At 29.9% G+C, this 17,462-nt stretch overlaps 3 protein-coding genes across 3 annotated transcripts in view; all 3 read right to left on the reverse strand.

Moving 5' to 3' along the window:
• Positions 1 to 3,652, reverse strand: part of LOC107436687 (CWF19-like protein 2) — a 37,680-nt gene extending 34,028 nt beyond the window's left edge. Inside the window, exon 1 of the mRNA XM_043046086.2 lies at positions 3,402 to 3,652. Within this exon, the coding sequence (XP_042902020.1) occupies positions 3,402 to 3,461 (60 nt within the window). The 5' untranslated portion in view covers positions 3,462 to 3,652. The remainder of the gene's footprint in view (positions 1 to 3,401) is intronic.
• Positions 3,653 to 10,531: 6,879 nt separating this feature from the next.
• Positions 10,532 to 10,915, reverse strand: LOC122270075 (protein FAM200C-like). Its single transcript, XM_043046090.1, has one exon. It carries the CDS (start codon positions 10,913 to 10,915, stop codon positions 10,532 to 10,534), a length of 384 nt encoding a protein of 127 aa, XP_042902024.1.
• Positions 10,916 to 11,008: 93 nt separating this feature from the next.
• Positions 11,009 to 11,404, reverse strand: LOC122270076 (protein FAM200C-like). The gene has a single exon (XM_043046091.1). It carries the CDS (start codon positions 11,402 to 11,404, stop codon positions 11,009 to 11,011), a length of 396 nt encoding a protein of 131 aa, XP_042902025.1.
• Positions 11,405 to 17,462: the final 6,058 nt, after the last annotated feature.

Raw genomic sequence — 17,462 nt, forward strand, 5'->3', positions numbered from 1 at the left:
CTATACAGGCAGTGCAAGACTTCTATGAAGATGATGAACATTCTCGCCTTATGCCAGGACAAAAAGATAAAATAAGCATAAAAAGGAATATACATGTTCAAAAAAGGCTTATGTTATGTAATTTACGAGAGCTATATGTACATTGGTGTCAAACTCACAATGAAAAAATTGGATTTTCGAAGTTTGCAGAACTACGTCCAAAACATTGTGTCCTAGCTGGTAGTTCCGGAACTCACTCTGTATGTGTGTGCACATCAAAATGTGCAACTACTTATTGCAGCTGCTGAAATTGAAAAACACTACCAAGAGCTTGTGCAAAAACTTGTATGTAGTATAGATAACAGAAAATGTATGCTACGCTTATGTCATAGATGTCCCAATATTACTGTTCTTAAAGATTATCTTCAGTCTAAATTTCCAGATTTTGACCCGGAAGATCCAATAACATACAAGCAGTGGGTTTCAACAGATAGAATAGATTTGGCAATACATACTTCTAACCTTAATGATTTTATTGATCTTTTTGTTAACAAGATTGAAAAATTGATTCCACATATGTATGTAACAAAATGTCAAAGCTCATACCTAAAAAAGAGGAAAGAAGAACTCAACAGCAATGAGGCAATTATTATTATGGATTTTAGTGAAAATTTTTCTTTTGTTCTTCAAGATGAAGCACAAGGTTATCACTGGACTCACAGTTGTTGCACTTTACACACAGTTGTATTATATGTAAAGCAAAATGAAAATTTAATTAGTGAAAGCTTTTGTTTCCTCTCAGATGATATGGATCATGACGTGCCACTAGTATACCAAACACAAAAGCTAATGATGCAATATTTGAGTGAAAATTTTCTGAATGTGATAAATGTTGAATATTTCACTGATGGCTGCGCTGGTCAATACAAAAATTGCAAAACTCTTTTAAATTTGTGTTACCACGAATTTGATTTTTATGGAATAAGCGCAAAATGGAATTTTTTTGCTACCAGCCACGGAAAGTCTGCCTGTGATGGAATAGGTGGAACAGTTAAAAGGCTTGTGTCAAAAGCAAGTTTGCAAAGACCATTGCATGATCAAATAATTAATGTACATAAGATGCATGAATATTGTAAGAGTAATATAAAAGGTATACACTTTTTTTTCATCAGCAACATTGAAATGATTAAACTGCGTAAAGAATTATTTAAGCGACTGCAGCATGCAAAAACAGTTTCAGGTACAAGAAGTATGCATTTTTTTCAACCAGAAGGTAATATGCAAATCAAAGGGAAAAGGGTAAGTACTGATGAAGAATTTTCAATCACTGCCTCTTTAGATTCCAGTACTAACAACAATTTTGATGTTCCATCTGTACATAGCTATGTGGCATGTGTTTATGATGCAAATTGGTATATTGGAATGGTTTTGAAAGTTCATGTGGAAGAAGGAGATGCTACAATTAAATTCATGCATCCACATGGCCCATCCCTTTCATATTATTGGCCAAAAAGTGATAGTTGCATAGTTCCTTTTACAAATATTCTTTGTACAGTTGACATTAATACCACAACAGGAAGAACATACAAGCTCAATGATGAATCAAACACTTCAGTGTGTAAACAATGGAAAAAATATTTTTCTGCAACAGCAAAATAGATTTAAAGAACTAACGGCGTCTGATTTTTATTGAAAGTTTAATATTGATTTTTTTTAAATTTTTCATCAGAAATTTTGAATTTCTTTACTTTTAATGTATTTACTTAAAACTAAAAGCCAGCTCATTCAAAATGTATGTTTATTTTGAAAAATTATAATCATTATGTTGTTGCAATTCAGAATGAAATCTGCTATTAAAAAATAATTCTTTAAAAAAAAGTGTGTGAACGGCCCATCAAAATTTTTATATCAAATGTTAGTATGCACTTTCAACTATCTTTATCTAAAATATTTTTGAAATTGAAGGGGGCGAGTTGCCAGAAATCATCTCCTGAAGTTACTCAACTCCGCTGATCAAAAAACTGCAAAACAGACACATTTACTTAACATGTAAGATAATTATTTGCAAAAAAAAAATTTTTAAATGACAGATTACTTAATTCTGAACAAAATAAAAAAAAAATTATTATTCTATGACATATATAAGGTGAGTTATAGTCAATAATAGCCTTTGATGTGTGAATCAAAATGGCGGCAAATGTGCCATTTTGGCAAAAATATAAATGCTTATAACTTTTAAACCCCTTAACCGATTAAAATATAATTGATATTTTTGAAATCAACACAAAAAACCCTGTAAGTGTACAAATTTTCATCAAAATCTGAGACGGTGGGTGCCATGGCTGGATGAACTGACATGGAATGACCCGTAGACATCCTCCAAATTTTATTTATTTATTTTTATTTTGTATTTTAAAGAGATTAAAATTAAAATTAAATTAAAAAAATGGTTGAATTTTCTTGCGCCCAGCTAACAGAGAAGTACCAAAATATTAAACAATAATTCTATACAGTAACTTTGATTTACAAAGAAAAATAGTTAAAAATATGATCTACCAAATTCCACTCAAGTATTTATTTTTTTAACAAAATAAAAAAGGAAAAGGGGGAGATTTCCATATCGTGATCTGTGGCAGAGTAATGGCCAAGTTTTGGAACTTCTGAGCAGCAACCAACGAGAAACTAAAAATATCACAAAAAAGGGGGAGATTTCCGTATCGTAATCAGTGGCAGAATTATCCTCAAGTCTTGGAAACTTCCGGGCAGTGGTCCGCAAGACACTAATAAAAACATCACAGAAAGAGACCAACTTGAAAGGTATAACTCGTAGCCACCCCCGGGCAAACAGTTACATGTTTTTTGTTTAAAGATTTGCAAGTTTGGCATCTTGGCTATTACAGTTGGTGCGACAGATCACAATACGAAAACAACCCCCAGAAAAGAACCAACTCACAGGGTATAACTCGTAGACAACCCTAGGAAAACTTATACATGCTTTTGTTTTGCTTTTACATTTTTCCCCTGTAATAGCCAAGGCACTTTGTTTGGCACTTTGGAGATAGTAGGCATGTTCAACAGAATTGTGTCTTTTAATGATTTACTTTGCCCTTGCACTCACTATAAACTATAAATTTTCCCTCTTTTTTCACTAGAACAAATCGTACAATATTTTTTCCTGAAAAATTTGTGCAGAAAAATGGGATGATTCAATAGTATTAGTTTTGCGCAGCTTAAAACAAGTGATAAGCGCTCAGAGCTCATTATGAAAATAAAAACATTTTTCTATCGAACTACATTTTTTTTTAAGAATAATTCTTTCAACATAAAATATTTTAAGTATACAAGTTTGGAGAGCAAGTGATCAAACGAAAATAGTGAAATCAGAAAACGTGAGATTTTGTAAAAAGGAGCTGAAAACAAACTTTATGCTTGTGCTTGGAAGTTGAAGACTCGTGGCTCTTTTTCAATTTCTGCTCTTCCATCAATAACGGCAAGGAAAATTTAATAAATATATAACTTTAAGATTCGTACGACTCCAAAAGTACTTTTGTTTTATTTATTTACAATTTAGCTTGTGAACTATATCAGTTTCCGGTTGTCGTTCTCTGCCCACTAGAAGACTCTCAAAATACCTGATCAAAAACGTCTCACCTAACAATTTGCAGGTTAAAGCGATTCGAACGTTTGAATTGGGTGCGTTTGACGCAGGGATTAAATTAGATTTCTGATTTGAAAGTTAATTTTTACCAAGATATTTTATGATTTTTTTTCCTAGATATTTTACCTGAATATTTATAAATATATTTACCTAGATATTTAGTAAATATATTTCTTATTTCGAAATAAAACGTGAACAATTTCTTTTTTTGTTAAAAATTTTTGTGATTCCATATTTTTATTAAATTTTATTTTACCTATCTTGTAATATTTTCAAAATATTTTGAGAAAAAAATGCTTCGTAATTTAAAAAATAATAATAAATTAAAAAAAACCTGCTTTTTTGTCAAATTTGCAATTTTTTCTTTAAAAAAATGGTGAATTACAACTGAGATTGGTACATGATAAATAAATAAGATTACTGTAATAACTCTATCGTATATACATAAATAAGAATTATACTCTAATTTTTATACGTATTTTTCATCCACTGTACAATTTTCTGTAACAGCTTTGAAAGAACGGAAGCTTTTACAATGAAATCGAGTCCCGCAGTGGACTGATTGTTAAGACACGGTTCCCAGCATCACTGGCTGCGGTCAGTGTGTGGATGGGTGACCACTTGGATCAACCTGCATAGGCACCGAGGGTGTGCGGTATTGGTCCTCGTTAAACTGTTCTACCGTAAAGTGCTCGACTTCACGTGCAGGTCGTCGGGCTACCGAAGCAGGGGTGTCATCCCCTCTGCAGAGGATCAAAATTGTGATGGCATGTCTTCGCATCATCCTTAGGGATGCTTCCCAGACCGTCGCCAATGGCCCATTGTGCAGCTCTAGTGCGACGTAAATGAACTACAACAAAACCAATNTACTATAATAACTCTATCGTATATACATAAATAAGAATTATACTCTAATTTTTATATGTATTTTTCATCCACTGTACAATTTTCTGTAACAGCTTTAAAAGAACGGAAGTTTTTACAATGTAATCGTTTTTTAAATAATTATAAAGTTGTTAATAACTTTAGATGCAGAATTAAGAAACATATTCTCATTTATTTTCTTTATTTTTCTGTTAACCTTACGAATTTTGTATTTGCAAAAATTGCAAATGCGAAATAACAAGACAAAAAGATACATTTACTTTTATCTATAAAACCGAAACAACTGGATAACTTTTTTTTTTCTTCCAAAATCACAATTCTAAATTTATTGACAATTATAATCTACATGATATAATTCTAATAATAATAATAAAAATGAATTGTAATGATATAACAATTATAAATTGTATTAACAAAAAATGCTTGAATAAGAAAAACTTTTTAGTTATTTCTTAATCTGTTGTTTGACATTAAACCTTTTAAAAATACCTTTTATTAATAAAATGCTAAATTACAAATTTTAGGGAGAAAAAAACTTAAGCATAGTTTTTTTTTCTCTGTTTTGAGATTCTTTATTAAATATAAGCTGAGTTATTCTAAAGATATTCATTTATATTCATTTCTTATGTTTAAACTATCGTTATTTGGCTTTATTCAAATAATATTTCAGATTATCATAATGAATGCGATTAATTCTACTTCAAAAAGTTTTTGACGAATTTATACGACATGAAAAAAAAAGAAGGAAATTCTTTCGAATGACTTTCGCATAATTCATTTGCATGCACAATGAAAGATTATAAAACAAAACACAAAAATAAATAAAAACAATTGAAAGTATTTTGTACTTGAAAATTTCTTTAATTAAAACATTTTCTAAATATTTAACTACTAACACGAATTTGTGGCATAACAAATTACTAATAACCCTTATGGCTAGACCGAAAGCAGTGAAATTGAATAACTAACAATTCTAACATGAAATATTTAAAGAAAAAATAAAGTGCGGTTACTGAGATGGGATTAATATAAGAAGGTAATGAAAAGAACTGACACTGTTTCAATATAATCGTTTTTGAATTATGATAAAGTTGCTGATAAATTTAGATGCATAATTAAGAAATCTTTTTTTTAATTTATTTTTCTGTTCATCTTTTGAAAGTGCGAAAATTTCCTCTTTTGATTTTCTAAAACAAAAAAGATATTTTTACTTTTATATCTATAATACCAAAATATACACGACAATTTATATTGAAAATTATTTTTTATATTTTAAAAATAATTTTTGTTAAATTACTAATACGAATTTGTAATAAAAAAATCCCGAATAATACTTATTCCTAGAGAGACAGCAATGAAATAGTACAACTAAAAGTTTTAACACCCAAATGTTCTAGTTACTTGAACCCTTGTCTTTTGAGTACGGTTCAATATAAGATTGTAATAAAAAGACCGGAATATGAAGAACAGAAGCTTTTTCAATAAAATCGTTTTTGAATGATTATATATTTTCTGATAAATTTAAATGCATAATTCAATGCTTTTTCTTATTTATTTTCTTAATTTTTCTTTTCTAAATATTCAGAAAGAAAAAGATATTTTTATTCTTATAACTATAATGTCAAAATATACTCGAATTTTTCTTAATTATTTATTATTTTAGTAATAAATTTTTCTTAAATTAACATTAAAAAATCTCTATAATCACATTTAAAAAAAAAAAATTAGAAATTGTATTAAAAAATGCTTTTCTAAAGAAAACTTTTTAGTTATTTCTTTAATTGTTGTTTGACATTTGAATTCTTAAACTACTTATTGTCAGTAAAATGGTGAATTACGAATTTTAGGAAGAAAAAAAAAAACTTAAGCAGAAATTTTTTCTCTGTTTTAAGATTCTTTTTTAAGTATTTATAAATATATTCCGTATAAAGAAATATTATTCAGTATAACGAAAAATTATAGACATATGGAAAAAAAAGGGGGGGGGGGAATAATAATTTAAAAAAATAACAAACAACAGTCTAAAAAAAAAGGATGAAATTTTATTTAAAAAAAACCGGGGAAAAAAAGATATAATCTTTTCATCAGCCCACACGATTATATCCGCAAAAAACAGTGCTTTCGGATACTGTATCAAGCAAAATATATTAATACAATAGTGTGAGAAGCACTCAAAAAATATTTTTTTAAAAATTACAGCAAATAAAATAGAACACAATAAGTAAAAATAACATGTAAAAACAGAAAATAAAATAAAAAACAATATAAAACATAGATTATAAAGCCAGGAGCTAAACCAAATGTACTTACATGGACGGGAAATTTTTCAAGAATGATTTAAAAATGTTTTCGCAACAAGATTGCCAGATTACAAAATATGAAAACAAAAGCGCAAACTGAGTGTAACTAGAGGGTTTCAAATGTGCTGTTCTTACTGCACTGCTGAAGTGATTTGTTATTCTGTGCATTGATTTGTTAGTTACCAAGGATGGGCCCGAAATAGATGTGCGCAAGGTGCTGGATAATTTAAAAAAAATTTACACTAGTCATCAGAAAGCAGTTAGACTAGTTATCAGAAAGCACTCTTTTTTGCGGATATAATCGTGTGGGCTGATAAAAAGATTATATCTTTTTTTTTCGGTTTTTTAAGTAAAAATTCATCCTTTTTTTTTTTAAACTGTTTGTTATTTTTTTAATTATTATTTCCCCCCCCCCTTTTTTTTCATACGTCTATAATTTTTCTTTGTTTTATCTATATATATGAAAATTAAAGATACGATAATACAGTACATTTAAGACAATCTTAAAAAGCAGTACATAGAACTTCATAAAGTATCTGAAGAAGCTTCGTGACCAAATTAGTTTTTGCATGTTTAAAAAGTTGATTTGATATGAAAAATTTATCATTCAATCAAACTTTATAAAGTATCTGAAGAAACTCCGTGACTGAATAAGTTTTTGCATGTTTAAAACGATATTTTGAGATGAAAAATGGCATCATTCAATAAAATTACTTTTTAATAAATCATGATAATCAAAAAGTACATTATCTATTTACTACGATTGTTTGCTTATTTTTCTCGTATCTCTACAAGTTAACTTTCAGTCTGCATTCAATAAACACAAATTTTCTGATTTATTGAGATTGTTAATAAAAAATTTATTGCAGTGTATGTCTTTCTATTTTAAAGAAAATAATAAATTGCATTTAAATGGCGTGATCAAGTGAAATGCAAAAGTGTCATTACAAGTAACTATAAAATTGAGTTTATGATTAAACTTCTAATATGACCTTGCTTTCTTCTTCTTCTGATCACGTTTTTTCGGTTTCAAATTTAATTAGAATATGATCCAATAATAAAGTTAATGAAGAACATTTGTATTACAAGGGTACATTAATCTACTTTTAAAATTTTTAACCAAAAACAATCTTGTCACGTTATAAAATATAATTTATTTTTACCAAGTAAAATTACGAATTGTCTTTTTTTGTTAAAAATTGTATCAAAAAGCTATCTTCTACAGAGTTTAAAACTTTTTAAAAAGGTAACAACTTTTTCACCTTCTAGTTCGTATACTCCCACGGCTACTAATTCTAGAATGTGTGTGACTCATAGCAAACTCAAATAACCAAATAGAAGATAAAACACAACAAGGTTTGAAATCTAATTTCATTGTTTTGTATGAACAAACGTCCGTAACAAAATCTTTTACTGAAAGAGATTACTTAAGTAAAATAGATTAAATTCTCTATAAGTATGAGAAAGCAACGGTAAAAGTATTAAACGTTGTCTGTAACTTTAAACACAAGGAGAAGTCTAGAATAGTATTTAATGATATCACCTACGACTATATACTATAACTTTTTAGAATGTTGTATTATACAATTTTTTAGATGAGTAAGGATTAAAAATAAAAAAAAAATTACAACCATATTGGTAAAATCTTCTAAAAAAATATAAAGCTATTAAAATAATCCTGACTGCAGATAATCTGTAGTGATTCCAACGAAATTATGAGAAATTCCACGCCGTTGAAGAATAAGGCATTTGAGGAACTTAAAAAAAAATTAAGAGTGCCTTGCTTTTTAGTCAACATTACCGGCATTAAAATGGCGCACAGAAAGAGAAAATGTATGGTTTTCGAATGCGTAAGAAATTATTTTTTTGCATTATTTCTACATGCTTACCTTATTCTATTTACTATATGGGTAATTTGTGAGCGCATGAAATATTACTCAGTTTTTCTCGGTTTTTTACTAAATGTCATTCCTATCATTTTGTGGTGGACTATATATCAACAAAGATCATCGCTGAAAAAATTGATGCATCAAATGTGCAATCTATTTCACCATAAACGGGATTTAACGAAAAATTCCCTTATTTTAAATGTTGTGGTGCTTGGAAGCATAATTTACATTCTTTGTGAAGGGACTATGCGCTCTTATAACTTTCATGTAATGTCACCATTGCTACTATTTCTACAAGTCTGCCAAACAGTACAACAGAGTTTAATGCATACATTAGTTTCTCTAACAATTTGTGCAGTATGTACAAAAGTTTTACAACTCTTGCATTCAATCAAATATGCAATATCAGAACTTGAAAAAAACTTCTGTCCCAAAACTTTGGAATTATTAATTATAAGAATTCTAGACACTGAAAAATGCATAGATTTGATCCATAACATATTTTCTTTTCCTGCACTTCTTGCAGTGATGTCGAATTTTTGCACATTTTCGTTTTTCACACTCGATATTTTTTCCTTACAATATTACAAATTCCTAGATATTTTGCCAATCGTCAAGGAATGTCTCCTATCTGCCTGTCTGATTCTGTTAATTAGTGAACCAACTACGAAGATATCACGAGAAATAAAGCGATTAAAAACTATGATTTTAGATCTTGTAGTTTTTAAATATGATTTCAACATGAGCACTCGTTGTGAAAAACTGGTTGAGTTGTTTCTGAAGAGAGAAGTTGTTCAGTTTTCTGCGTTTGATGCCTTTTATATACACCGGGGAATTTTACTTCGAGTGATGACGGCTGCAATTGTGCATTCTGTTTTATACAATAAATTAGTAGATTTAATTGGTAATGATGGTGTATCAATTCTCTAATTTATTCATGTATTTGAAAACATAGGAATAAAATTAAAAACTCTTCAAAATTAATTACTAACAACTGGACAAATTCCTACAAATTTTGCCAATAGTCATGGTGAAGGGGGTTTAATTATCGACTATGTCAGTGGTTCCCAACCTTTTGTGGACCATCGCCCCCCTCTTGGGGTTGGCTGACACCTATCGCCCCTTTCTCTTTTTGCTCAAAAAAACATTCATTGTTGCTTGTGAGCAACCAAACACTGAAAATATGCTATGTTATTTGATTTTAATTTAAATTGTAATGCAAATAAGGAGGCACATTTATTCTGTCATTTTTATTAATTAAAAAAAAATTTGCATCTTCTTTTTTCAAAAAGAAATGATATTTAAAACGGAATAATCAAAACAAAAGTGCATTTCTTAAAATTCATATTTTAATGTAATCAAGAAAAAGTTAAAACGTTAACAACTAAAATTTGAGAAAAAAATGAAGAGGGGGAAAGTACATTTTTACCACTTCAATGACTGCCCTGTGTTTGGTGTATTTCAAGTTAAAGCTTGAATGTCAGGTTTTATGCTCGTCAGATTTAAACGCGGGTCTCCTTTAAAGCAAATGTCCAACCTATCTCTTTGCTTTGTGAGCAGCTGGAAGACAGAACTAAATCCTCTCTCCACTAAATATGTTGACGGGAACGAGATGAGAAGCGGCTCAGTTTGTTTCCACAATTGTGGATAAGTGTCCATAAGCTTTACCCAAGCTAACTCGTAACCGTATTTTTTAAAGACGACTTTAGCCTCACAGTCATACTTCAAATCTAAAATCTCAGTCTACAAAGAGGAAGTGAGCTTATCCACAACTTCAAAAGAGAAAGGATCGAAAATCCAATCCGGAATTTCTAATTTCATCAAATCTTTAAATCTTGATTCCATAACTGATCAAGGTGATCAGTAAAAATTAAGATTTTATTTTCGAGAATCTCGATATCTGCCATTGAACACTTTTTAAGAGTTGGAAATTGCATTAGCTCTTTGCGACCAATGTTTGACTTGTAGATATCAAACTTGGCGATGAATGAAGATATGATTCCCTTAGCCTTGATAATGTTCATTTTATTTCCTTGAAGTTTTACGTTGATTTCCTTCATTTTTTCAAAACTATGAGTGAGGTACGCAGTTTCCAACTTGCGTTGCTTCAAACTCTCACTTAAAACAGGATCAGTGGTGTCGAGAAACTCAGTAACCGAATCCAGCAATTCGAAGAAACGGCTCAGTTTCCTTTTGGAAGCCATCTTATGTAGGAGCAGAGCAGGAATTCGATATCTTCATCATTTTCATGGCAAAGTTTTTGGAACAAACTGTTATTAGAAGAATTAGCTTTTATTTTATTGATTCCAGAAATAACCAATTTTTCGCAGCCAAAAGTTGACGATGAATGATGAGATAACTTCCGGTACTTCTTTTTTAAGGTGATCCAGAAACTCAGTATGACAACCAGACATGGTTGGAGCACCATCTGTTGCACAAGCACTTTCATTTGTGAGGGGAATTTCTTTTATCTCAAAATAATCTTTGACCAATTTAAAAATCGACGAACCTTTTTCATCTGTGTACAAAGTTCTTGTAAACAGCATTTCCTCGTTTATCTCCTTACTCTCATTTATGAATTTCACGTAAGCTAAAACAGCTCTGTTTTCTATCACAGTTGATTCATCAATCTGCAACGCAAATTTACCTTCTTTCAGAAATTTGATGAGTTTTGATTCAACGTCGGCGGCCATCTCATCAATACGCCTGGAAACAGTATTATTGCTCAGAGGAACAGAGTTATCAGATTTCCGCCTGCGATACCAAAACGTATGACGAAAACGATCCTGCACTTGAATTTTTTTTAATTTTTAACTATCATAATTCTTTGTCTACACCAAAACCATAGGTTTCATATATATTTTCAATTTCAATCTCAAATAGCTTTTATTATTAATATTAGCAATTTTTTACTTTTGAGTACTCGTCGTACCCCTACGGATTATCGCCCCCAGGTTGGGAACCACTGGACTATGTCAACATCTATCAAAAGGTACATTTGGTGGAATCAAGTTAACATGTCTTATATACTAGTGATTTGGTATTCAATATTTATAGTGGTAGTTACACCACAATGGAATGGATCCTATCTGCTTGTTTGATTCTGTTAATTATTTTAGATCTTGTATGTACTATCATTTTAGATCTTGTAGTTTCTAAATATGATTTCAACATAAGCAGTCGTTGTGAAAAACTGGTTGAGTTGTTTCTGAAGAGAGAAGTTGTTCAGTTTTCTGAGTTTGATGCTTTTTATATACATCGTGGAATTTTACATCAAGTGATGACGGCGGTTATTGTGCATTCTGTTTTACACAATTAGTAGATTTAATTGATAAATGGCGGTAAATCAGAGAACTAATTTATTCTTGTATTTGAAAACATAGGAATGAAATTAAAAAAAAATTTCAAAATTAATTAATAACCACTGGAATCACAAACTGAAAGAATTCGTGTCTCCAAAATCGCATAAATTTTATCATATATTGTAAGGAAATTTAGTGTATCTAAAAGGTAACCTTATTTGGGAATTTCAAAGATTTTGTATTTAGGGTAAAATAATGAAAATTTTTAACGTTCAACAATTAGTTGAAGAAAATGAGATTTTCTCTTGAAAAAACAATAAAAAAAAAGAAGCAAAATAGTTTTAAAATTATAAGATGTCAAAAAAATAGGCTTAAGTTCGATTTTTCTTTTTAATAATCTCGGATATTAAAAAGAAAAATCGAAAAATAACCACAAATAAGTCCCGAAAAAGAACTGTAAGGGAAAAGAATAAATATTTTAAAAATTCGCTTAAAAATAATTTAGCTAAATTCAAATATTTGTAACTTCTCTACTGGCAAATGCTTCGGAAATGATTATATAGTGATAGGAAATGATTACATAGTTAAATGATTGAATAGTATGATAGCTATTCTATGCACACATACAAAATTTGAGAAAATGTTTATTGGAAAAATATTTCGGAAATTTAACAACGATACAAACAAATGACTGAAATCTATTTTCAAAATTACTAAACCAATGCAACAATCGATGGAAGAAAACAAACTTGACTTATTTTGCACGTCAATACTTTAAGAGTGTATATTAAGAATCGATGCTTTATAAAAGGATTTTTTTTTACACAAAGGAAAATGTAAAACCTATACATTATCTATGATCGTTAATGAGAAAAAATATTAGCTAATTTTTTTTAATGGAAGCTTAATTTGAAAGACTTAAAAGTTTATTATGTGGTTGGTAGCATCCATTGCATGCAAACGATATTATAATTCGATTTCAGTGTGTAGTTATAACAAGGACATTTATTTGTTATATAATCGATACGATGAAATAGAATTTTTTTATACATATTAAACAGTGCTGAACATTTTATTAAATTCTGAATAGGGTTTCCTTATTTTTCTTTTACATGCATTCTCTTTAAGTCGGAGATTGCAGCGCTCGATAGTGCCTCGTGAATTCGTTAAAAAAAAATTTTTTTTTCGGAAAAAAAAAAAATAAATAAAAAATAAAAAAAAGACTTGTGAAATTTTTTTACTACAGTTTCTACTATAATTTTAATCATGAATTTTTATCTGTGACAATAGAAGAAGTGTTTAGCTCCTCATGTTTCTCGAAACGTAAGAACTTATTCAATTAAATGAACACAACTGGTGTTAAGTTACAATAGTTAATGGGAAATGCAATTATTGTCGTAAAAAAAGCCAGAAGCAAAGTTATAATAATTGAGAGANCAATTGAAGAAGTGTTTAGCTTCTCATGTTTTTCGAAACGTAAGAACTTATTCAATTAAATGAACACAACTGGTGTTAAGTTACAATAGTTAATGGGAAATGCAATTATTGTCGTAAAAAAAGCCAGAAGCAAAGTTATAATAATTGAGAGAAAAGTTGATTGATATTATAAAAAAATTCTTGAAATTAACGAAACTCTTAAAAAAAATATTTGTCAAAATTTCAATTATAGTACAGACAATCAACAATTAGTGTAATATACCCTTTTCATTATTTTGTACACATCATTTTTGACTTGTTCAGATAGATGAAAACTAAAATAATAATTAAATATAATACACGGTTGCTATCTTATTTATAAGATTGCAATTAAATAATCAACAAGTTAATTTCATTGATAGCATCAAAAATGAATTCAATTGGGAAGAAATTTTCGACCAATAAAGTGATAGAGAAGATCAACTAAAATTATAATTTATGTCTCTATATTTCTGATATCTATTCCCTGTTTAATAATTTACTAGTGTAGTTATTATTCATTAAAGACATACTATTTGCATCATAAAATAAGCACCAAAGTTTTTTTTTAAAAAAATCGGAAATTTATATAGTGTTCATGAAATTCTAAGGTAATTAATAAATTACGACTGATATACTGCAAATAGAGTACTCGTTTTGTTTTCAAACGTAATAATTTTTCAGTTGTTGATGAGCTCAAACTACCAATCGCATAGCCGTTGCAAAAAATACGAGATTTCAAAATCAAACTTCGATATGTTTACTATCACAATGAAGCATTCAGAAAAAAAGGTGAATGTTCAATCTTTTAACATTCTTAAAAAGAATTTCAGAGTACTTTGGTTTCTTTTGGATATTATTGGAATTCGAATATTTATACAGGAGAAGAAAGAAGGATTGAGATTCCTCGATGTCATAAGAAAATATTTCTTTGCTTCGCTCTTGCATATATTTATCATCATTCATTTCTGGTTAATTCAATTCAAAAAGTTCGATTACGTAATAATCTTTGATTCGATATTAAGTACCATTCCTATCGTCTTATGGTGGATTATGTTTCGACTCCAAGAATCACTGTGTAATTTGTTGCAACAAATATTTCAATCACACTGTCAGAAAGCAGATGCCATAAAACCGCCAATTTTCTTTAACAAAGTATTCATGGTCGTGTACATTATTTATATCCCCATATTGGCAACAATCCGTTCATTTTGTGCCGAAAGGATTACACTGAGGATCGTGTTAGTGGAAAATTGGCAATTGATACAGCAAGGTTTACTGCACTCTTTAATTTGCCTCACTTACTGCATAATTTGCATGGAGATTTTGCGATCGTTAAAATCTTTCAAAGATACGGCACTGGAACTCGATAAGCAATTTTCTTCGAATGCATTGGAATATTTAGCTGAAGGAATTTTGCATTCTGAAAAATGTGTGGATTTTTTTCAAAACGTTTTTTCCCTCCCGTCCTTGTTTTTAGTGATAACCAATTTTTTTGCCATGGCTATAATCATACTCGATGTTGTAGTTGAGACCAACTTGCCATATTTACGAATTGTATGCCTCATTATGGATTTTGCTCAGCCGACATATTTCATATTTTTGATGGTTGAATATGCTGCAAAGATACCCATGGAAATAAAGGACATAAAAACTTTGATCCTGGATCTCACAGCTTCAAAGTATGATTGCATTCTTTCCAACCGCTGCCAGAAATTAGTGAAGGTTCTAATGAAGAGAAAAGTAACAGAGTTATCAGCGTATAGTGTATTTTCTTTCCAGCGCGGATTTTTGCTGCAAGTGATTGCAGCTGCAGTTGCTAATTCAATTATATTTCACCAAATAGGCAAATAAAGTTCAACGCAGCACTATATAATCCACACTGATATATCATGTATGAAAACATATATCTTTCACTATTAGAACATTTCAACTTTATTTGGGATATATTAATCTTTTTAAACATAGTATGGCTAACATTTATTAAAAAAAAGAGTAATAAATATGGATGGTTGACCGTCTAAAGATAAGCACAGAGGACGCTAGGGGTTAAAATTCGTCGTAAGATTTCCAAGTTACTACTTCCGATTGATGTTTAAGCCTAAGCTTGAAAAGCACGCATCCAATATTATGTATTATACTTGAAGTGTTTACAATGTAACGCTTTCTTTCAATTTAAATCTCAAAGAGACAAACAACAAATGAATTCGGAATCCAAATACGGATGGTTTAAACATTGTATGGCTAACATTTATTAAAAAAAGAGTAATAAATATGGGTGGTTGACCGTGTAAAGATAAGCACAGAGGACGCTAGGGGTTAAAATTCGTCGTAAGATTTCCAAGTTACTACTTCCGATTGATGTTTAAGCCTAAGCTTGAAAAGCACGCATCCAATATTATGTATTATACTTGAAGTGTTTACAATGTAACGCTTTCTTTCAATTTAAATCTCAAAGAGACAAAACAAATGAATTTGGAAGAGCATGAACTCCGCAAGCATGCTATGATGCAATCAGAAAAATTACAAATGGTGATATTTTGCACAACTATAGCCAAATAAGGAATAACATGGCAAATCTTAACACTTTATTTATGTTTTGATATTAATTATCTTACATTTTATTTATGTCCACAACCATTTAAGACTTGTACATGACAGGGAACTCTTATGAATGGTAAAATTGTGCGCAAATTTAAACACATAGCACAATAATAAAATTTCTTAGATTATTAAGCCTCTTCACACATCGCCTCGTAAGAATAACATAAGCGTAGGGACACATCGGAACCATCCATAATTAGCACCGCCTAAAAAGAGTCGGGTCTAAACAGATTGGATTTTTGAGCAAAATTTTTTTTTAGACATATGACAATTTTGCAGGTTGAACTGATGTTCTACCTCTGTTTAGAATGTTCATCTGTCAAAATTTAAAAATAAATAAATAAATTTTGCCTCTATAACTAAAAGAAGAAGGAACTCTCAAGAAACCGAGTCATTTGTTCAGGTTCAGTTTCGTCAGATTTCTCAAATCATGCTTGCTTCCCTAGTTGAAAAGATGGTCAAAAGATTGAACTTTAAGTACGATGGAATTAAAACTTTTAACATTCGATAAGGATTAATTGTTAAACTTGAACCAAGATTTACAACGCGGACTGCTCTGCAGAACTCAACACTCTAATTGCTGCAAAGTCAATTGAAGATCTAAAATTTAGAACTTTGAAAGAGCGAGATTTTGTTGACTGCATCGTTTTTTTTCTTCTTCTTCTTTAAATTCAATTTTGTTTGAAAATTATTTGTTTAAAGGCTCTTAAGTGCTTAAACAGAAAAGAAAAACTGCAAATACGCATTATTGAATTTCCACACAATGAATTGGGACATTACTAAAAACACTTGAAAGATTTGAATCATGTCTAAGGAACCCAAGTAGCACAATTCACAAAAACGATATCGTGAAAACTTAGCTTTGAACATTGCACAATATCGTAGCGAAACATTGTATTATATAAAAATGGACCCCTTTTATAACGTATATTCAATATCGCGAAACAATATTGTTCGATATTGTAAAAACGTTGGGGAATGTCGCTCGATATCTCTCAGCATTTCGGATATCTCTAAATTAATATTTTAAATTTATTTTCTGGAATTATAACAATTTGACGTCATTTTTTGTCTTTTAAATGATTAATTTAGATTAAAGAACACAATAAAGTTTAAAATGAAAAGTTTTACAAACAGACTTTTAATGTGAAATCGACGGGAACCGTACAATATCGTACACACAATGTCGATTTTCACCAATATTGACTATGTCGGTCGATGTAGACTAAAGCTGTTACAATATCCCTGTGCTACTTGAGAAGGCTAAGATGAAAAATTGTGTAAATAAAGAAATAATTTCTGTCACCTGGAGACGTCTGTTCAATTAGATGCTCTTCAACGATTGCAAATGTTTGAGCCTGGTCTGACTAATATAAAAAATAGTGTTGCC

Source organism: Parasteatoda tepidariorum, chromosome 5, assembly GCF_043381705.1.
Source record: "Parasteatoda tepidariorum isolate YZ-2023 chromosome 5, CAS_Ptep_4.0, whole genome shotgun sequence".
NCBI classification, from domain to species: Eukaryota; Metazoa; Arthropoda; class Arachnida; order Araneae; family Theridiidae; genus Parasteatoda; species Parasteatoda tepidariorum.